We start from the raw sequence: 23,392 nt of genomic DNA, 5'->3' as shown, positions 1-23,392 counted from the left end.
AGCTCCTAAGGACCAGAAGGGAAGAATCCCCCCTCAAGTAACCCCATTTTGGAAATTACACCCCTCTGTGAATTTATCTACAGGTGTAGTGACTATTTTGACTCAATGGGTGTATGCCAGAAACAAGCAGCAGTGAATGTTACTGAGTGAAAATTGCAAATCTGCCATTGTAGTGCCCAGTACATTGCAGTACGAAAACATTGCAGTGCCAATACTTTGTGCGCAGCTCATTGTTCTGTCTTTCAGCGCTACAGAAATGCCAAACATGAATGCTAACTGCGGTTTAGACACACTGTGGGCTCAGAAGGGAGGGGGACATTTTTATTTGGGAGCACAGAATTAGCTGGAATTCTATTTGAGGTGAGGAGCCATAGCGCTTTTGCAAAGTATTTTGTCCTACTAGTAACGTGGAGGCCTCCTATATTTCCATTGACAGATGACAGACTTGAGTGAGGACTTGAATTTTATGTCGATTGAGTCGAAGCTTTTATTGGGAACATTTTACATAACATTTTGGATAACATTTATTCTGCGCTCCACACTGAGCACTTATATCAGAGTTTCCATTTAAATCTTCAAATAATGTGATTCCGATGAAGCTCCCGAGGGATCTGTTCACTATAATCAGGCAGCAGAGTTACTCTGGACTCCATCTGGCCTTTGTTCAGCTGTGTTATTCTTTTCAGAGGTGACCAAAACTTTTGTCGACCCCACTTTTATGCACGCTTAAAAAGATGGACACCATTGGATCATAGGTCAGATGGCGAACACAGTGCCTCCATCTTCCTCATTATAGGGAATATTCCGTGAGTGGTTCCATCTGAATCATGCATTTCAGAGATTTACACGGAAATCCCGGTGTAAGCGCTTAGCGCAGAGCGCAGGATAAATGTGAGCCGAGCCTTAATGCGATCTATGGGCGGCAGAATGAAAAAATCAACACCAGGTGAAGATTTTTTTTTACTTACTTTTTAAACCATTTCTCGTGTGGTATTAGTGGTAATGCAACTTTTTTCTTCAGGTTGGTGCGATTACAGCAATACTAGATTTATATTGGTACTTTATGTTTGGCTACAATCACACAATAAAAGATGCTTTAATTTTCAAAACAAAGTTTTTATATCACCATATTTTGAGAGCTATAATTTTTCTATATTTCTGTCAACAGAGTCATGTGAGGGCTTGTTTTTTTGCGGGACAAGTGTGGCAGTAATCACGCCTGTGTGTGGCTAGGGAAATTGAACTTAGCTGCCCAAAGATGTGAAAAAAAACAATTAATTTATGTTTTAGAGGGGGGGGGGGGTGGTCAATCACTTTTTCACACGGGGCCCTGTAGATTTGGATTTATTTTCCCTTAATAATAAAACACCTTCAATTAAAAACCCGCATTTTGTGTTTACTTGTGTTATCTATGTCTAATATTTACATTTGTTTCATGATCTGAAACATTTAAATGTGACAAAGATGCAAAAGAATAAGAAATCAGGAAGGGGCAAACACTTTGTCACATCACTGTATATGTATTTATTGGATTAATATTTTTTCACTTTTGTTTTTCTTTAATTTTTGATTTTTTAGATTTTTGCAGTTTTTTAATTTTTTATCTTGTCCTAGGATAGGACATCAATTTTCCCTGCCCTGGTCACTGATCTAATGCTGTGCAATGCTATTGCATAGCAGGGTATTAGATCAGGCAATCACACACAGGGAGGAGGCATGTTAGCTCCTACTCTGAGCGTAAGCTTACAGGCCACCATACCTGGGTGACCCCGCTGTCATCTTTCAGTCCGGCTCACTATGGATACCATCGGCACAACGCGATAGCAATCGCGTTTTGCCAATTGGAGCAGAGAGTGAGCTCTCTCCCTCTGTTTTGCCAATCGATGTCGCTGTCACTTTAGACAGCGGCATCATAGGTGTTAAACGTTGGGCGCTAGCACCAATTGCGTGCATAGCTGCAGAGGGTCAGCTCTCATATAGCGCTGACACCTGCTTTTGATTGCGCCAGCACTTGGAGTGACCCTGCGCAATCGTCTCACTATGCATATTCGGTAGTTTGCAAAAACACACCTCCCGCAGCGCCGTACATGTACGGTGGATGTTGTGAAGGGGATAAAAGAAGTCCTGATTATGAATTGCCAAACATTTTATCTTCAAGCTTTATTCACATAAGTTCAACTTTGGAACTATGAAAAACAGATATTCCCCACAATCAAAATTTAACAGTGGATAAAAAACTGTAAGAGGACTTGTCAGCTCACTTTATATGTCTGTTTTAGTGACCTGACAATGAAGAAAATTACAATTAATTTATTTATGCATTTCTTGGAAGAATACCAGAGGGATGACGCAGAGTTGCCTGAGAATTATAGATTTTTTCTCCATATACATGTATTCACCAAAAGAGACACATTTAGAGATCTTACAACTCATCTTTATTCTTTGTAAATCTCCTATATTATTTTAATCTTACTTTAGTAATTTCGATTTTATCACATATCTTTATATGAAAGTTCTTTTGTCCCAGCCTTCAAGCACTCCTATGTTTCCCTCCATGCTTCCTTCTCTCCTTTAGTGTCTGCAAATCAAAGGTCTTTGGTGTAAGGTACATTTCCACATGTGCACAAGACATTAGAAGACTTGGGTCTTTAATTTTATTGGTCAATTATCAGCTGGTTTAGATACAGTATGCTTGATATGTTTTTGCATTATTTTGAAGTAGTGTGATTAAGTAGACAAAATACTAAGAAAATGCCGTCTGACTACATTATTCATTAGTGTAAAATAGGAATTTTGAATATAAACAATGTCATCTAGAAACAAAAAGGTCATGTTAATAATGACATCCCATTTAAAACTGCTGGTTATAATGCAAAAGGTCATGTTCTGTTCAGGCTGCAATATGTGCAATGTCCCTCCGATATAATAATTCCTTGTTTCCTTGGTGGATTCCATTTCTAGTTCTGGAAATGTTACATATACATAAATGTTTCTATGTGCATGTTCATTACATTCATTGTTGACCTTTGATCCCTGTTGCTCTTTCCCAGGTCGTCCCATCCCATCTACATCTTCGTCTAGCCTACTGCCATCTGCACAACTGCCCAGCTCCCATAATCCTCCACCTGTAGGCTGCCAGATGCCACTGCTAGACAGCAATACTTCTCATCAGATCATGGACACTAACCCTGATGAGGAGTTTTCCCCTAACTCATACCTGCTCAGAGCATGCTCAGGCTCACAGCAGCCTTCCAGCAGTGGTAAGAACTTTCTGTCGCGCTCTAAGTGATGTGTCAGTGGTTGTTCTTTGTTCTTGTCTGTTTCCAGAAATGTACTGAGATAATCCTCATCATGCACTGTGTATTTGGTGTACATGTGATGTATCTCTGCCATTCTCTACACTGCATCATCATTCATTTTGACAAAAATGTCTTGCAGAACAGAAATATGATTTATAGTTGGAATATGTATACAAGTACAGAAAAATAAGGCTTAGGTTTCTCAATCTGCTTTGCATTTTCATTGAATGCCTTTTTCTGGAAGATTCTTAACATGCAGCATACAACATGCATTATGCAGTATAATCTACTTTTATTAAATATAAGTTTAGACCCCTGCCAAAGAAAGTAATCTATCTAATATACAGTGGGTATGGAAAGTATTCAGACCCATTTAAATGTTTCATTCTTTGTTTCATTGCAGCCATTTCGTAAATTCTAAAAAGTTAATTTTTTTTCTCATTAAAGTACACTCTGCACCCCATCTTGACTGAAAAAAACAGAAATGTAGAAATTTTTGCAAATTTATTCTAACAGAAAAAATATCACATAGTCATAAGTAATCAGACCCTTTCCCTCAGTATTGAGTAGATACACCCTTTTGAGCTAGTACAGCCATGAGTCTTCTTGGGATTGATGCAACAAGTTTTTCACACCTGGATTTGGGGGTCTTCTGCCATTGTTCCTTGCAGATCCTCTCCAGTTCCATCAGGTTGGATGGTGAACGTTGGTGGACAGCCATTTTCAGGTCTCTCCAGAGATGCTCAATTGGGTTTAGGTCAGGACTTTGGCTGGGCCAGTCAAGAATGGTCACAGAGTTGTTCTGAAGCCACTCCTTTGTTATTTTAGCTGTGTGCTTAGGGTCTGTAACATACCTGGCGGCGTCCTTGCATGGTGGTCCATCTCCCACTGTGCAAGAGCGCGCACTTGATCTCCAGTCCAGAATGTCTCTCTGGCTTCCCTCCTTGCTGTCTGTTTGTCTGTTTTGGCTGCATAGGGCGACGCCCGCTGAACTTCCTGTTTCTTGTACCTGCTGCGGACACGCCCCTGTTGCACCTTCAGCCTATTGCTGTCCATCTTTGGGTATTTATACCACCTTCTTCCTCAAGATGGCGCCTGAGCATTGTGTCCTGTCAGTCGGCTTTTTGTCTCTGACATGCCAGGTCCTATCCTGTTTTTCTGCCTGTTTTCCTGTTCTGTGTCTGAACTGTGGTCTGTTCTTGTGAACACGCTTCTTGCCTGTTCTTTCGCCTTCTAGGGGCCGTATTCCTAGATCTGCCTGTCTGTGCCTTGCGGTATCTGTTCCCGTCTGAACAGAGTCCTGTTTGTGTCTCTGCCTTGCGGTATCTGTTCCCGTCTGAACAGAGTCCTGTTTGTGTCCCTGCCTTGCGGTATCTGTTCCTGTCTGAACTGAGTCCTGTCTATTTCTCCTGTCTTGCAGTATCAGTTCCCGTGTCTGAACTGAGTCCTGTCTATGTCTCCTGCCTTGTGGTATCAGTTCCCGTGTCTGAACTGAGTCCTGTCTGTGTACTCTTGCCTGCTGCCTTTCCTGGAGGCTGTATTTCCAGGCCTGTCTGAACACGCTCCTAGCCTGTTCCTCCCGCCTTCTAGGGGCCGATTACCTAGATCCGTTCCTGTATCTTGTCTGTCCTGTCTGAACACGCTCCTTGCCTGTTCGTCCCGCCTCTCTGGGGGCCGTATTCCCAGACCCGCTCCTGTATCCCGCTGCAGTGTCGGTCTCTTCCGTACACTCAGTTCCAGTCTGAACTCTCTCCTATCCTTTACCTGTTTTGCCTCTATGTCCGTTCCTTTCCTTTTTCTGCAGAGTCTGAACTCGTACCTAACTCCTGCTTGTTGTCTCTGTACTCCCGTTTGTGAGTTTGTGGTCCACTTGCTACTTCACTGCAAATACCCTGTGGGTATCTGGCTCTGCCTTTCCCTTCCTGTCTGTTCCGTGTGAACAGAGCCCTGTCCGTCCTGCTCTGACTCCTTGCTCACTGCTCCGGCAGCCTTGCTCCGCTCTGACCCTTTTGCTCACTGCTCCGGCAGCCTTGCTCCGCTCTGACCCTTTTGCTCACTGCTCCGGCAGTCCTGTCCTGCCCTGCTTCTGCCCGCTGCTCCGGCAGTCCTGTCCTGCCCTGCTTCTGCCCGCTGCTCCGGCAGTCCTGTCCTGCCCTGCTTCTGCCCGCTGCTCCGGCAGTCCTGTCCTGCCCTGCTTCTGCCCGCTGCTCCGGCAGTCCTGTCCTGCCCTGCTTCTGCCCGCTGCTCCGGCAGTCCTGTCCTGCCCTGCTTCTGCCCGCTGCTCCGGCAGTCCTGTCCTGCCCTGCTTCTGCCCGCTGCTCCGGCAGTCCTGTCCTGCCCTGCTTCTGCCCGCTGCTCCGGCAGTCCTGTCCTGCCCTGCTTGTGCTCGCTGCTCCTGCAGCCCCGTCCTGCTCTGTTCTTGCCGACCGCTTCGGGCGTTCCCTCTCTGCTGTGGTTGTCTACCGCATCTGCGGTTCTGTGACCCAGTCTGTACTGGGTCTTAACCTTTCTGTGCTCCAGCCCGTCCTTTCGGCCAGTACCTCCCTGCCTGCATACTCGCCTGTATCCACCCATCTGCATACCTGCCGTGTTTGCTTACATCCACCAGTCTGTGCCAGCCTAACCTGCCTGTTCCAGTAATCCCAGTGTGGGTCAACCCCCGTGTCCGGAGTTTGACCTGGAGTAGCACCTGGTCCCTCTGCCCGGTTTCTCCCTGGTGCACTGGCGTCGTATGCCGTCGTGCCACCTTGGTCGGATCGGCCAGATACTTAGTCACGCCCCTCCAGGCACTCTCCGGTCCATGGTCCAGTGGAACCACAACACCCGCACACGCCAGTCAGTCCGGGCGTGTGCATAACAGGGTCATTGTCTTGTTGGAAGATGAACCTTCAGCCAAGTCTGAGGTCCAGAGCACTCTGGAAGAGGTTTTCATCCAGGATATCTCTGTACTTGGCCGCATTCATGTTTCCTTCAGTTGCAACCAGTCATCCTGTCCCTGCAGCTGAAAAAAAATCCCCATAGCATGATGCTGCCACCACCATGTTTCACTGTGATGATTGTATTGGGCAGGTGATGAGCAGTGCCTGGTTTTCACCACACATACCACTTAGAATTATCAACAAAAAGTTCTATCTTCGTCTCATCAGACCAGAGAATTTTATTTCTCATAGTCTGGGAGTCCTTCATATGTTTTTGAGCAAACTCTATGCTGGCTTTCAGATGTTTTGCACTGAGGTGAGGCTTCCGTCAGGCCATTCTGCCATAAAAGCCCAACTGGTGGAGGGCTTCAATGATAGTTGACTTTGTGGAACTTCTCCCATCTCCCTACTGCATCTCTAGAGCTCAGCCACAGTGATCTTGGGGTTCTTCTTTACCTCTCTCACCAAAGCTCTTCTCCCATGATTACTCAGTTTGGCTGGACGTCCAGGTCTAGGAAGACTTCTGGTGGTCCCAAACTTCTTCCATTTAAGGATTATGTAGGCCGCTGTGCTCTTAGGAACCTTGAATAATGCAGAAATTATTTTGTAACCTTGGCCAGATCTGTGCCTTGCCACAATTCTGTCTCTGAGCTCCTTGGGCAGTTCCTTTGAGCTCATAATTCTCATTTGGTCTGACATGCACTGTGAGCTGTGAGGACTTATATAGACAGGTGTGTGCTTTTCAAAATCAAGTCCTATCAGTTTAATTAAACACAGCTGGACTCCAATGAAGGAGTAGAACCATCTCAAGGAGGATCACAAGGAAATGGACAGCATGTGACTTAAATGTGAGTGTTTGAGCAAGTGGTCTGAATACTTATGACTATGTGATATTTCAGTTTTTCTTTTTTAATAAATTTGCAAAAATTTCTACATTTCAGTTTTTTTCAGTCAAGATGGGATGCAGAGTGTACTTTAATGAGGAAAAAAATGAAATTTTTAGAATTTTACCAAATGACTGCAATGAAACAAAAAGTGAAAAATTTAAAGGGGTCTGAATACTTTCCGTAGGTCAGGGAAAGCACCATAGAGATTAAGCCTTTGATCTATTGGACAGTGAGTTTAACTCTTGTTAAACCCTTGTGCAGAGAGCAGGACAATATCATAAGTCTTTCCGAACATAAGTTAATCAGAATCTGTCAGCAGAATTTCACCCCAAAACTATTTGCATTGATAGAAAAAAGTTGGGATGTGACCTAGAAAGGCACCTACAGTACAGACCAAAAGTTTGGACACACCTTCTCATTTAAAGATTTTTCTGTATTTTCATGACTATGAAAATTGTACATTCACATTGAAGGCATCAAAACTATGGATTAACACATGTGGAATTATATACTTAACAAAAAAAATGTGCAACAACTGAAAATATGTCTCATGTTCTAGGTTCTTCAAAGTAGCCACCTTTTGCTTTGATGACTGCTTTGTACACTCTTGGCATTCTCTTGATGAGCTTCAAAAGCAGCTAAGTAAAGAAAAACAAGTGGCCATCATTACTTTAAGAAATTAAAGTCAGTCAGTCTGAAAATTTGGGCAAACTTTGAAAGTGTCCCCAAGTGCAGTTGCAAAAACCATCAAGCGCTACAAAGAAACTGGCTCACATGAGGACCGCCCCAGGAAAGGAAGACCAAGAGTCACCTGTGCTTCTGAGGATAAGTTTATCCGAGTCACCAGCCTCAGAAATCGCAGGTTAACAGCAGCTCAGATTAGAGACCGGGTCAATGCCACACAGAGTTCTAGCAGCAGACACATCTCTTCAACAGCTGTTAAGAGGAGACTTTGTGCAGCAGGCCTTCATGGTAAAATAGCTGCTAGGAAACCACTGCTAAGGACAGGCAACAAGCAGAAGAGACTTGTTTGGACTAAAGAACACAAGGAATGGACATTAGACCAGTTGAAATCTGTGCTTTGGTCTGATGAGTCCAAATTTGAGATCTTTGGTTCCAACTACCGTGTCTTTGTGCGACACAGAAAAGGTGAACAGATGGACTCTACATGCCTGGTTCCCACCGTGAAGCATGGAGGAGGAGGTGTGATGGTGTGGGGGTGCTTTGCTGGTGACACTGCTGGCGATTTATTCAAAATTGAAGGCATACTGAACCAGCATGGCTACCACAGCATTTTGCAGCGGCATGCTATTCCATCCGGTTTGCGTTTAGTTGGACCATCATTTATTTTTCAACAGGACAATGACCCAAAACACACCTCCAGGCTGTGTAAGGGCTATTTGACCAAGAAGGAGAGTGATGGGGTGCTACGCCAGATGACCTGGCCTCAACAGTCACCAGACCTGAACCCAATCGAGATGGTTTGGGGTGAGCTGGACCGCAGAGTGAAGGCAAAAGGGCTAACAAGTGCTAAGCATCTCTGGGAACTCCTTCAAGATTGTTGGAAGACCATTTCCGGTGACTACCTCTTGAAGCTCATCAAGAGAATGCCAAGAGTGTGCGAAGCAGTCCTCCAAGCAAAAGGTGGCTACTTTGAAGAACCTAGAATATAAGACATATTTTCAGTTGTTTCACACTTTTTTGTTAAGTATATAATTCCACATGTGTTAATTCATAGTTTTGATGCCTTCAGTGTGAATGTACAATTTCCATAGTCATGAAAATACAGAAAAATCTTTAAATGAGAAGGTGTGTCCAAACTTTTGGTCTGTACAGCATTTTAGGAAGGTTTAAAGGGAATCTGTGAGCAGGTTTTCACCCCAGACTATTTATATGTATGCACTTGTATGGCTTGTCCATATCTTTATTTCTTCAATCAGCATTTGCACTGATATGCATTGAGCCTGTAGATGTAATGCATCTGTTACTCCAGCTCTATTCTCCACCCAGCATCGCTTCCTCCTGCTTGACTGAAGTCTCCTTTTCCTGAAGTTACACAGCATAGAGGCTGGCAGTCAACAGGAGGAGGTGGCACTGAGAGAGGAATGGAGTGGGAGTAACAAAGGCTTCGGATCTACCATAGTCCTTCAGCTCCATTTGCATATTAATTCAAATGCTGTTTTCTTCCTAACACAGGACCGGACTGGCCATATAAGGTATTGCTGGACTTGTGTTTGAAGAGCTACATGCACATATAAGTAGTTTGAGGCTTTATGCCCACGTAGCAGATTTGATGCAGAGCGTTTTTGCTTCTCTCTGGCAGAAAAAAACGCATGCCGATTTACATGTGTTTTTTCAGCGTTTTTACATGCGTTTGCACATGCGTTTTTTCAAGCACTTTTCCAAGCGATTTTGAGCATCACTTGGAAAAGTGCTTGACAAGTTGATCACACAATATAAATCCATGCAACCGGCATGAATTTATAATGTGTTAACAACTTAATGCTTTAAATGCAGCATCTATAGTAAAAAAAAAAGAATTAAAACGTTAAAAATAAAAAAAAACCTGTATATTCACCTCTCCGGCGGTCCGCTCTGCTCTCTGGTCTCCTCCGGTCTGCTACTGGCCGCGTCTTCTCTCTTCAGCATCCCGCAGTGTACTGTCGGAACCTGCGGTGACGTCATTTAGTCAGCTGATGGTCACGCGACCATCACCTGACCGCTGACGTCAGTGGTCGCGTGACCATCAGCTGACTAAATGACGTCACCGCTGGTCCTGACAGTACACTGCGGGACGCTGAAGAGAGAAGACACGGCCAGGAGCAGACCGGAGGAGACCGGAGAGCAGACCGGGGGGCGCCGGAGAGGTGAATATACAGGTTTTGTTTATTTTTAACATTTTTATTTCTTTTTTTCACCGCGTGGTAGCCGGGATGAAGAGGAGTTGAAGTCTCGACTTCATTCCAGGTACCACACGCACAGCGATTACGCTGCAGCGTAATCGCGGTTGAAATGGTCATGCTGTGTTTTGCAAAGCAATGCGAATTTGGCGCACAAATTAGCGCATCATGTGCACAGCACATCCGAATTCACATTGCTTTGCATGTCAGACTGTTTTACAAGTGTTTTCGCAAAAACGCTACAAAAACGCTACGTGGGCACATAGCCTGAGGGTGTGAAATCCTGCTGACAGATTCCCTTTAAACCCTTTTAATATAGGTACCTTTCTAGGACTGATTTGCTGACTGCAGCCTGATTGGCCACTTCCTGACTTTTTTCTATCAAGGTGCCTTGTATGCAGCCATTTCGTCTGTTTTTGACCAATTTGGTTGTGATGGACTTCTGGTTTGCATTCTTAATTTATTGATATAAGTTACGAAAGCAGAGTTTGGCGCATCATTTGGAAATTGCAGTGGAACATGCATATTACTTTATTACATTTAATTGATTGGGGCCTGCCCATGCTCTTTACATTTACATCATCTAGAAATCTGGCAGAGAAAACAAGACTCCGTCAGGTTTTTTTGTTCCCCTTTTTCGTCAACCCAGTTTTTTTTTCTGTTAGTGTCTCTGTTGACTGTATGAACTGTAAGTAGAAGACATGTTCTACATTGATATAGCAATGAAGAAAGACTCTTGCATAGCTGAACATACCATAGGTGCAACCTATGCAGCTGCACAGGGGCCCAAGAGGCAAGAGGGCCCACGTCCATCTTCAAAACAGGTGGAGTTGTGCATTATGAGAGGCTATTTGACTGCAAAAGGCACATATACAGTTCTTGCATAGGGGCCTCTTCTGTCTGTGTCCACTCTTGGTCTCTTGGTATTGGAATTTAGTGATTGGGGTTCTGATTCTTAAATTTATCTGTTTTTCGCAAGTGCTCAGCATAATGGCAAAAATTAAGAAACATTAAGAAAGACAGAAGGCAGGAAAATGGATAATTTATTTATTTTCCAGCTTAATGCCATTGTTTTTTATTCAATAGCACACATTTTCCCATTTTTTTACATATTAATTGTGACATAAAGCAGAAAAAACTATTAGTGTATATAAGTTGTTGAAAAGAATGACTTGGGAAGATCTGCCCTGAAGGAATTGTGTGTGGCAACATCTTGCATACTCCATCTGTAAAATAATGAGCTTATTGTTCCCATCACAATCACAGAATCGCTATCATTGATAAGTCATGACTCTCACACTTGTCAGTGTTAAAACACAAAAATAGCAAAACGTTAACTCATAATGTTAATTATAATTTTTTGGTAATTTCATGATTAGTTGAAAACCACAACAATCACAATTACTTGGTTGCTAAATTGACGTTAGACTCATACACACTTTTTACAAAGTTGAATGACTACTGGACCAATGTCAGATTAAAAATACTATTATTGGTTTCACTGGATGGCAGTTTCTTAACCTCTTACAGACATATGAAGTACTGGTACATCGTATTCTGGCATATGGTGGCTGATTTAATCAGCCATCATGTGCCTTTAACAACTGCATTAAGGAGAGCATGTGGGAAGCTATGACAGCCAGGGGTCTGCTGAAGACCCCCGTGCCTGTCGTTACGATGCTCATGTGAAAGCCAGGAGATCGTGATTTTCACTATACATAGCAGTGCTGAAGCATTGCTATATGCAGCACTAGCGATCGGACGATCGCAGCTTCAAATCCACTAAGGGGATTAATAAATACAGTAAAGAGTTAATGAAAAAAAATAAATATTAAAAAAAAAAAAAAAGTTCAAATCAGACACCTTTTGCCCCATTAAAAATAAAACAATTAAAAAAATAAATAAAAAATACACACATTTGGTATCGCTGCATTCGTGAAAATCTGATCTATCAAAATATAAAAGAAATTAATCCTATCGATAAACGGCATAACGAGAAACAAAAATGCCAGAATTACGTTTTTTTGGCTGCCGCAACATTGCAATAAAATGCAATAACAAAAGCTAATTTTTTTTCTTACAAATTTCAGAATTTTTTCATTACTTAAATATAAAACACTGATTTAGTGACAGTTAGCTAGTCCCCTTTGGTCGTAACCATGGAGACCTAAGATCCTGCAATGCCTGCACATGAGGTAAGTGGCATAGCGAATCAGAAAAACTATGCTACATTTCTAATTGGAGGTATTTGCTAATATTACTATTATTACACCTACTACATATTGGGATAGGATCTAGGAGATGGGAATATTCCTTTGAATCCTTGAAGATGTATTATTAGTGCCCAGAAATATTGATTCTGTAGGTTTTTGCAGCAGCTGATCTGAATTCCTTATCTTGCAATTGATGGTGTACTAGCATTGCCATTTTGTGTTAATGATGTTTCCCTCCTCTATGATAGGGAGCTGGGAATAAAACCAATAGCGCCCTTTTGTATTAGTAGCAGAGCAACATGTAGTGAGCATATCGTCCGATATTTATAGTGTGTTGTGTATAGTGCTTATTGTTTACTATATACTTCATACATTTAGATAATTGGATTTGGAAGAAATATTTATTGGTTTACAGGTACAACTTTTGAGCCCCCTATGTTAAATAACACTTCTATGAATAACATTAGATTAAGAAATTGGCATTGTAATGATTTATATTAAGTCACGCCGTGCTAAATTCCAAATATAAAAATAAAATAAAGCCTGATCTTGGTCCATCTGAGAGAATAGCTTTTATAAATCCTGTGAGTTGCATAATTATGTCTGGTATTTGTGCTGCAACATACGAGAATGAACTTCTACCATTGTGAGGTTTGTAAAACACTATTATACTATTGATTTTCTGTTGTCCGTTGTTGATTATAGACTTTTACAGATTGCTTTTTAAGGGAGTTCCTTTTTCTATGCTAATTTATTGGAACCTATGGTTGTAATTCTTAGATGGTCCATGGTCAGCTGTCTTCGGGGCATTGTGTCTGTCACCGTAGTACACTGTGTGCAGAATTATTAGGCAAATGCGTATTTTGATCACTTTGATATTTTTTATACATGTTGTCCTACTCCAAGCTGCATAGGCTTGAGAGCCAACTACCAATTAAGTAAATCTGGTGATGTGCATCTCTGTAATGAGGAGGGGTGTTGACTAATGACATCAACACTCTATATAAGGTGTGCTTACTTATTAGGCAACTTACTTTCCTTTGGCAAAATGGGTCAGAAGAGAGATTTGACGGGCTCTGAAAAGTCCAAAATTGTGAGATGTCTTGCAGAGGGATGCAGCAGTCTTGAAATTTCCAAACTTTTGAAGCGTGATCACCGAACAATCAAGCGCTTCATGGCAAATAGCCAGCAGGGTCGCAAGAAGCGTGTTGGCCAAAAAAGGCGCAAAATAACTGCCCATGAAATGAGGAAAATCAAGCGTGAAGCTGCCAAGATGTAATTCGCCACCAGTTTTGCCATATTTCAGAGCTGCAACGTTACTGGAGTATCAAAAAGCACAAGGTGTGCAATACTCAGGGACATGGCCAAGGTAAGGAAGGCTGAAAAATTACCACCTTTGAACAAGAAGCATAAGATAAAACATCAAAAATGGGCCAAGAAATATCTTAAGGCTGTGTGCTCACGATGCGTTTTCCAAGCATTTATGCTGCGGAATTTTCCGCAGCGTGAACGCTTGGGAAATGCTTGGTAAACCTTCCCCCATGGTCTCCAATGTAATTCCGCACTTTCAATGCCCATGCTGCGTATTTTTCCGCAGCGTTTATGCTGCGCTCAAAAATCCGCAGCATGTCCATTAATTTTGCGGAAGCGCTGCGTTTTCGCCGCCATTGACTTGCATTAGAACGCGCCAATTCCGCAAGACTGCATCTGTACTTGTGTAATTGGCGCGTTCTAATGTGCGGATGGTACCCGGGTGTGGAGGACAAGAGACTCTCCTCCACCCCCAGCTACCATTAAAAGCTGTAAAAAAAAGAATAAAATAAAAAATAAAGAATTATATTCACCTTCCGACGGCCCCCGGACTCCTTCCCTGTGCTTGCCGATAGATCGCGCAGTACTGAAGGACCTGCGCTGACGTCACAGTCATGTGACGGCAGGTCTTTCAGTACAGCGCGATCTTTTGGCAGCCAGGAACGAGCGCAGCAAGACTCGGGGGCCATCGGAAGGTAAGTATAGGTTTATTTTTTTATTTTTAACCATTCTCCCGGGTCACACTATATAAATCCATGCTGTTTGCATGGATTTATACAGTGTGACCTAGTTGTCAAGCACTTTCCAAGTAATGCTAAAATCGCTTGGAAAGCGCTTGACACCCGCATGCGGAAAGGCAAGTGAAGTACGCTTCATTTCCGCATGCCCCTGGCATGAAAAATGCATGTACAATTCGCATGCGTTTTTTTCTGCCAGGGAGATGCAGGAACGCTCAGGAAAAAATCCTGAGCATTTCTGCATCGTGGGCACATAGCCTAAGACTTATTTTTCAAAGGTTTTATGGACCGATGAAATGAGAGTGACTCTTGATGGGCCAGATGGATAGGCCAGAGGCTGGATCAGTAAAGGGCAGAAAGCTCCACTCCGACTCAAACGCCAGCAAGGTGGAGGAGGGGTACTGGTATGGGCTGGTATCATCAAAGATGAACAACCTTTTCGGGTTGAGGATGGAGTGAAGCTCAATTCCCAGACCTACTGCCAGTTTCTGGAAGACAACTTCTTCAACAGTGGTACAGGAAGAAGTCGGTATCGTTCAAGAAAAACATGATTTTCATGCAGGACAATGCTCCATGACATGCATCCAACTACTCCACAGCGTGGCTAGCCAGTAAAGGTCTGAAAGAAGAAAACATAATGACATGGTCCCCTTCTTCACCTGATCTGAACCCCATAGAGAATCTGTGGTCCATCATCAAATGTGAGATCTACAGGGAGGGAAAACAGTACACCTCTTGGAACAGTGTCTGGGAGGCTGTGGTGGCTGCTGCACGCAATGTTGATCAAAAACAGATCAAGCAACTGACAGAATCTATGGATGGAAGGCTGTTGAGTGTCATCATAAAGAAAGGTGGCTATATGGATCACTAATTTTTGGGGTTTTTGTTTTTGCATGGCAGAAATGTTTATTTCTAAATTTTATGTACTGATATTATAGAATCATAGAATCATAGAATGGTAGAGTTGGAAGGGACCTCCTGGGTCATCTGGTCCAACCCCCTGCTCAAAGCAGGATTCACTAGATCATCTCAGACAGATGTCTGTCCAGCCTCTGTTTGAAGACGTCCATTGAAGGGGAACTCACCTGGTTTACCTGGTGAAAATAAACAAGTGAGATGGGATTATATTTGGTTTTTATTAAGTTGCCTAATAATTCTGCACAGTAATAGTTACCTGCACAAACAGATATCCTCCTAAGATAGCCAAATCTAAAAAAAACACTCCAACTTCCAAAAATATTAAGCTTGGATATTTATGAGTCTTTCGGGTTGATTGAGAACATAGTTGTTGATCAATAATAAAAATAATCCTCTAAAATACAACTTGCCTAATAATTCTGCACACAGTGTATATATTTGCTGTGCCACATGTTTGAACCCCTTAGTGACTGAGCAATTTTGACCCTAATCACAAGGCCAAATTTTAGAAATCTGACCAGGGTCACTTTTTGTAGTATTAACTCTGAAACGCTTTAAAGGATCCTAGTGATTCTGAGACTGTTTTCTCGTGACATATTGTACTTCATGATAGAGGTAAAATTTGTTTCATAAGACTTGCGTTTATTTGTGAAAATATTGCAATTTTGTTGAAAATTTGAAAAAAAACACAATTTTCAAACCTTCAATCTTTACATCCTTAACCCCTTTACCCCCCAGGGTGGTTTGCGCGTTAATGACCAGGCCAATTTTCACAATTCTGACCACTGTTAATTTATGAGGTAATTACTCTGAAATGCTTTAACGGATGCCCCTGAATCTGACCTTGTTTTTTCTTGACATATTGTACTTCATGATAGTGGTAAAATTTCTTTGATATCACTTGCGTTTATTTGTGAAAAAATTGGAAATTTGGCAAAAATGTTGAAAATTTTACAATTTTCAAAATTTGAATTTTTATTCCGTTAAATCAGAGAGATATGTTACACAAAATAGTTAATAAATAACATTTCCCACATGTCTACTTTACATCAGAACAATTTTAGAACCAAAATTTTTTTTTATTAGTGCGCTATAAGGGTTAAAAGTGGATCATCAATTTCTCATTTTTCCAACAAAATTTACAAAACCATTTTTTTAGGGACCACATATCATTTGAAGTGACTTTGAGGGGCCTTAATGACATAAAATACCCAAAAGTGACACCATTCTAAAAACTGCACCCCTCAAGGTGCTCAAAACTACACTCAAGAAGTTTATTAATTCTTCACGTGCTTCACAGGAATTTTTGGAATGGGGAAGAAAAAAATTAACATTTAACTTTTTTCACAAAAATGTTACTTTAGACCCCATTTTTTTTATTTTTGCAAGGGTAACAGGAAAAAATGGATCCCAAAATTTATTGTGCAATTTCCCTTGAGCACGCAGCTTCCCCATATGTGGGGGAAAACCACTGATTGGGCGCACGGCAGGGTTCGGAAGGGAAGGAGCGCCATTTGACTTTTTGAATGTAAGATTTGCTTGAATAATTAGCTGATGTCATGTTGCGTTTGGAGAGCCCCCGATGTGCCTAAACAGTGGAAACCCCCAAGAAGTGACACCATTTTGGATACTAGACCCCTCAGGGAACTTATCTAGATGTATGGTGAGCACCTTGAATGCCCAGGTGCTTCACAGAAGTTTATAACATGGAGCCATGAAAATACAATTTTCACATTTTTCCCTCAAAAATGTTTTCAGCCCCAAGTTTTGCATTTTCAAAAGGGTAACAGGAGAAATTGCACCATGCAACTTGTTGTGCAATCTCTCCTGATTAAGCCGATACCCCATATGTGGGTAAAAACCACTGCTTGGGCGTATGGCATGGTTCAGAAGGGAAGGAGCGCCATTTGACTTTTTGAATGTAAAATTTGCTTGAATAATTAGCGGACGCCATGTTGCGTTTGGAGAGCCCCCGATGTGCCTAAACAGTGAAAAACCCCCACAATGACACCATTTTGGAAACTAGACCCCTCAGGGAACCTATCTAGATGTGTGGTGAGCACTAGTGTTGAGCCACCCCCGCAGTGTTCGGGTTCGGTTCGGCTCGTCGAACACCGGGATGTTCGAGGAACTGTTCGTCGAACTGTTCGTCGAACACCTTAGAACACCGTCGAACACCGTTAAAACCAATGGCAGGCAAACAAAAACACATAGGAACACATAGAAAACACCTTCAAAGGTGTCCAAAAGCTGACAAACTGCTCAGAAGACGCTTTCTTTAAAAAAGCCGTCCGGCAATTCAGCAGCGGCATACACCGGTACCCGACAATTTAGACATGAAGGAATAGAGCATCACACATAGATTAGATAGATAGAAACATGTCAGTCACATATATATGAAGTACAGTGACAGTGTTGCTTACTGTACTTGTCATTTAGTGTAAAGGATTTATTAAAAAATATAATAGTGTTTTCGTGCACCGTCTCTTTAAAAAAGCCGGCCGGCAATTCAGCAGCGGTACCCGACAATTTATAACAGACAGAATAGAGCTTCACACATAGATTAGATAGATAGAAACATGTCAGTCACATATATATGAAGTACTGTGACAGTGTTGCTTACTGTACTTGTCATTTACTGCAAAGGACTTATTAAAAAAAATAATAGTGTTTTCATGCACCGTCTCTTTAAAAAAGCCGGCCGGCAATTCAGCATCTGTACCCGACAATTTATAACAGACAGAATAGAGCTTCACACATAGATTAGATAGATAGAAACATGTCAGTCACATATATAATAAGTACAGTGACAGTGTTGGTTACTGTACTTGGCATTTAGTATTAAAATAAAGGATTTATTATTAAAAAAAATTGGCGTGGGGTTCCCCTTAATTTTAGTCTCTAGCGGAGGTTAAGCAGATGGCTGGGACAGATGTTTGAAGCCTGGGAAGGGGGTAATACCCACGGAGCTTCCCAGGCTACTAATATCAGCCCCCAGCTGAATACCTAGCCTTTACTAGCTATTAAAATGGGGGACCCCCCCAAAAAAATGACGTGGGGTCCACCCTATTTTAATAGCTAGCAAAGGCTAGGCAGACAGCTGGGGGCTGATATTAATAGCCCAGGAAGGGTGCCATGAATATTGGCCCCCTCCCAGGCTAGAAACACCAGCTGTCAGCCGTCCCAGAAATGGCGCATCCATAGGATGCGCCAATTCTGGCACTTAGCCTCGCTCTTCCCACTGCCCTGTAGCGGTGGCAGTGGGGTAATAGGGTTGGGGTTGATGTCAGCTTATAATGCCAGCTGACATCAAGCCCAGGTTAGTAATGGAGAGGCGTCTATAAGACACCCCCATTACTAACCCCATAGTCAAAGTTAAAAAAAAAACACAAACACCCAGAATAAAGTCCTTTAATTGAAATAGACACAATTATTTATTGTTCTAAATTAAACCATACTTACAATCACGCCCATTCCAGCTGAAGCCAACGATCCCCTGCAATAAAAGAAAAATAATAAAGCAACCTCATCCTTACCTCTCCATGGTTCCCAGGACAGCTCCAGCTCTGCTACATCGAGATGACAGGTTGGACCGCAGCAGAACGCTGCCATCCAGTCTGTCATCCCGCACACACTGAGAAGCGCAGGCATGCTTGCGCTCTGCAGTGTCTGGCTGTGACGGCATCCAGATGAGCCGACAATGAACTCGGCTCACCTCATGCACGTCACTGACAGCGTGGGAAAATTCTCCTGCACTCAGCGCTTCAGCGTGAGAATTTTCCCACGCTGTCAGTGACGTGCATGAGGTGAGCCGAGTTCATTGGACATGAACTCGGCTCATCTGGATGCCGTCACAGAGAGACGCTGAGCAGCGCAAGCAAGCCTGCGCTTCTCAGTGTCTGCGGGATGACAGGCTGGATGGCAGCTTTCTGCTGCGGTCCAGCCTGTCATCTCGATGTAGCAGAGCTGAAGCTGTCGTGGGAACCATGGGAAGGTAAGGATTATGTTGCTTTATTATTTTTCTTTTATTGCAGGAGATCGTTGGCTTCAGCTGGAATGGGCGAGATTGTAAGTATGGTTTAATTTAGAACAATAAAGAATTGTGTGTTTATTTCAATTAAAGGACTTTTTTCTGGGTGTTTGTGTTTTTTTTAAATACTTTACTAGAAATTCATGGTGGTCATGTCTAATATTGGCGTGACCCCATGAATTTCGGGCTTAGGGCCAGCTGATAATGCCAAGCTGGCCTTAACCCCTTTATTACCCAGTGAGCCACCGCACCAGGGCCCTGGATGAGTTGGGTACAGCGCCAGAAGATGGCGCTTCTATGAACGCGCCATTTTCCGGGGCGGCTGCGGACTGCAATTTGCAGCGGGTGGGGCCCAGAAAGCTTGGGCCTCCCTGCGCTGCAGATTCCAGCCCCCAGCTGCCTAGTTGTACCTGGCTGGACACAAAAATAGGGCGAAGCTCCACGTATTTTTTTTTTAAATTCATGAAATTCATGGAATAATTAAGAAAAAAAGGGCTTCCCTATATTGTTGTGTCCGGCTAGGTACAAATAGGCAGCTGGTGGTTGGGAGCAGCCCGTTCCTGCCTGCTGTACCTGACTGGACACAAATATAGGGCGAAGCCCCACATCAATTTTTTTTTCATTATTTCATGAATTTCCTGAAATAATTAAAAAAAAATTGACGTGGGGCTTCGCCCTATATTTGTGTCCAGTCAGGTACAGCAGGCAGGAACAGGCTGCCCCCAACCACCAGCTGCCTATTTGTACCTGGCCAGACACAACAATATAGGGAAGCCCTTTTTTAAAAAAATTATTTCATGAAATAATTAAAAAAAAATGACGTGGGGCTTCGCACTATATTTGTGTCCAGCCAGGTACAGCAGGCAGGGACGGGCTGCCCCCAACCACCAGCTGCCTATTTGTACCTGGTTGGACACAACAATATAGGGAAGCCCTTTTTTTCTTAATTATTCCATGAATTTCATGAAATAATTTAAAAAAAAAATGCGTGGGGCTTCGCCCTATTTTTGTGCCCAGCCAGGTACAACTAGGCAGCTGGGAGCTGGAATCCGCAGCGCAGGGAGGCCCAAGCTTTCTGGGCCCCACCCGCTGCAAATTGCAGTCCGCAGCCGCCCCAGAAAATGGCGCGTTCATAGAAGCGCCATCTTCTGGCGCTGTACCCAACTCATCCAGGGCCCTGGTGCGGTGGCTCACTGGGTAATAAAGGGGTTAAGGCCAGCTTGGCATTATCAGTTGGCCCTAAGCCCAAAATTCATGGGGTCACGCCAATATTAGACATGACCACCATGAATTTCTAGTAAAGTATTTAAAAAAACACAACACCCAGAATAAAGTCCTTTAATTGAAATAAACACACAATTCTTTATTGTTCTAAATTTAACCATACTTACCGTCACGCCCATTCCAGCTGATGCCAATGTCTTCTGCAATAAAAGTAAAATAATTAAGCAACCTCATCCTTACCTTTCCATGGTTCCCACGACAGCTTCAGCTCTGCTACATCGAGATGACAGACTGGACCGCAGCAGAACGCTGCCATCCAGCCTGTCATCCCGCGGACACTCAGAAGTGCAGGCATGCTTGCGCTCCTCAGTGTCTCGCTGTGACGGCATAAAGATGAGACAAGCTCATGTCCAATGAACTCGGCGCACCTCATGCACGTCACTGACAGCGTGGGAGAATTCTCCTGCACTCAGCACTTCAGCGTGAAAATTCTCCCACGCTGTCAGTGACGTACATGAGGTCAGCTGAGTTCATTGGACATGAATGAGCTCACCTCATGCACGTCACTGACAGCGTGGGAAAATTCTCACGCTGAAGCGCTGAGTGCAGGAGAATTTTCCCACGCTGTCAGTGACGTGCATGAGGTGAGCTCATTCATGTCCAATGATCTCAGCTCACCTCATGCACGTCACTGACAGCGTGGGAAAATTCTCCTGCACTCAGCGCTACAGCGTGAGAATTCTCCCACGCTGTCAGTGACGTGCATGAGGTGAGCTCATTCATGTCCAATGAACTCAGCTGACCTCATGCCCGTCACTGACAGCATGGGAGAATTCTCACGCTGAAGTGCTGAGTGCAGGAGAATTCTCCCACGCTGTCAGTGACGTGCATGAGGTGCGCCGAGTTCATTGGACATGAACTCGTCTCATCTTTATGCCGTCACAGCCAGACACTGCAGAGCGCAAGCATGCCTGCGCTTCTCAGTGTCTGCGGGATGACAGGCTGGATGGCAGCGTTCTGCTGCGGTCCAGCCTGTTATCTCGATGTAGCAGAGCTGAAGCTGTCGTGGGAACCATGGAAAGGTAAGGATGAGGTTGCTTTGTTATTTTTCTTTTATTGCAGGAGATCGTTGGCTTCAGCTGGAATGGGCGTGATGGTAAGTATGGTTTAATTTAGAACAATAAAGGAATGTGTCTTTATTTCAATTAAAGGACTTTATTCTGGGTGTTTGTGTTTTCTTTTAACTTTGACTATGGGGTTAGTAATGGGGGTGTCTTATAGACGCCTCTCCATTACTAACCTGGGCTTGATGTCAGCTGGCATTATAAGCTGACATCAACCCCAACCCTATTACCCCCTGCCACCGCACCAGGGCAGCGTGGAAGAGCGAGGCTAAGTGCCAGAATTGGCGCATCCTATGGATGCGCCATTTCTGGGGCGGCTGACGGCTGGTGTTTCTAGCCTGGGAGGGGGCCAATATTCATGGCTCCCTTCCTGGGCTATTAATATCAGCCCCCAGCTGTCTGCCTAGCCTTTGCTAGCTATTAAATTAGGGGGGACCCCACGTCATTTTTTTGGGGGGGGTCCTCCATTTTAATAGCTAGTAAAGGCTAGGCATTCAGCTGGGGGCTGATATTAGTAGCCTGGGAAGCTCCGTGGGTATTACCCCCTTCCCAGGCTTCAAACATCTGCCCCAGCCGTCTGCTTAACCTCCGCTAGAGACTAAAATTACGGGGAACCCCACGCCAATTTTTTTTAATAATAAATCCTTTATTTTAATACTAAATGACAAGTACAGTAACCAACACTGTCACTGTACTTATTATATATGTGACTGACATGTTTCTATCTATCTAATCTATGTGTGTAGCTCTATTCTGTCTGTTATAAATTGTCGGGTACAGATGCTGAATTGCCGGCCGGCTTTTTTAAAGAGACGGTGCATGAAAACACTATTATTTTTTTTAATAAATCCTTTGCAGTAAATGACAAGTACAGTAAGCAACACTGTCACAGTACTTCATATATATGTGACTGACATGTTTCTATCTATCTAATCTATGTGTGAAGCTCTATTCTGTCTGTTATAAATTGTCGGGTACAGATGCTGAATTGCCGGCCGGCTTTTTTAAAGAGACGGTGCATGAAAACACTATTATATTTTTTAATAAATCCTTTACACTAAATGACAAGTACAGTAAGCAACACTGTCACTGTACTTCGTATATATGTGACTGACATGTTTCTATCTATCTAATCTATGTGTGATTCTCTATTCCTTCTATTCTAAATTGTCGGGTACAGATGCTGAATTGCCAGCCGGCTTTTTTAAAGAGACGGTGCATGAAAACACTATTATTTTTTTTGATAAATCCTTTACACTAAATGACAAGTACAGTAAGCAACACTGTCACTGTGCTTCTTATATGTGTGACTGACATGTTTCTATCTATCTAATCTATGTGTGAAGCTCTATTCTTTCGGTTCTAAATTGTCGGGTACCGGTGTATGCCGCTGCTGAATTGCCGGCTTTTCATGTTTCACTGTGAGCACTGTTCCCATCGATTTGGGCAATCACTGTAATGCCACAACCACCATGGCTGTGGCATTACAGTGAGTGGCAGACAATCCCTGCATGATTGGTGCTCTAAATAGCGCCAGACATGCAGGACACGCTTTTGGTGCACGAACAGTTATCGAACATAACCTCGAACAGCCGAATTTTTTGCAAATCGTTCGGGTTCGTCGAACAACTCGAACACCGCCCAAAACAGCTCGAATTTGAGATTGGCGAACAGTTCTAGTCGAACAACGCTCATCTCTAGTGAGCACCCTTAACCACCAGCACCAGGTGCTTCACAGAAGTTTAGAACATGAAGCTGTGAAAATAAAAAAATCTAACTTTTTCCACAAAAATGATATTTTAGCCCAAATTTTTTTAGTTTCACAAGGGTA

At 43.1% G+C, this 23,392-nt stretch overlaps 1 protein-coding gene across 11 annotated transcripts in view; it reads left to right on the top strand.

The window, feature by feature from the left end:
* The window catches only part of TENM2 (teneurin transmembrane protein 2), a 2,544,132-nt gene that overhangs the window by 868,472 nt on the left and 1,652,268 nt on the right, over positions 1–23,392 (top strand). For 7 of the 11 annotated variants that reach the window (XM_073651119.1, XM_073651117.1, XM_073651116.1 and 4 more), the window contains exon 3: positions 3,051–3,260. The exons of the other annotated variants lie outside the window; for them this stretch is intronic. In XM_073651119.1, coding sequence (XP_073507220.1) covers positions 3,051–3,260 — 210 coding nt within the window. The remainder of the gene's footprint in view (positions 1–3,050; positions 3,261–23,392) is intronic. 11 annotated transcript variants of the gene reach the window in all.

Source organism: Phyllobates terribilis, unplaced genomic scaffold, assembly GCF_046119375.1.
Source record: "Phyllobates terribilis strain yellow unplaced genomic scaffold, ASM4611937v1 Scaffold_11__3_contigs__length_659146591, whole genome shotgun sequence".
Classification (NCBI taxonomy): Eukaryota; Metazoa; Chordata; class Amphibia; order Anura; family Dendrobatidae; genus Phyllobates; species Phyllobates terribilis.
Note: the sequence above shows the minus strand (reverse complement) of the source record. Positions and strands in the feature narration are given on the sequence as shown.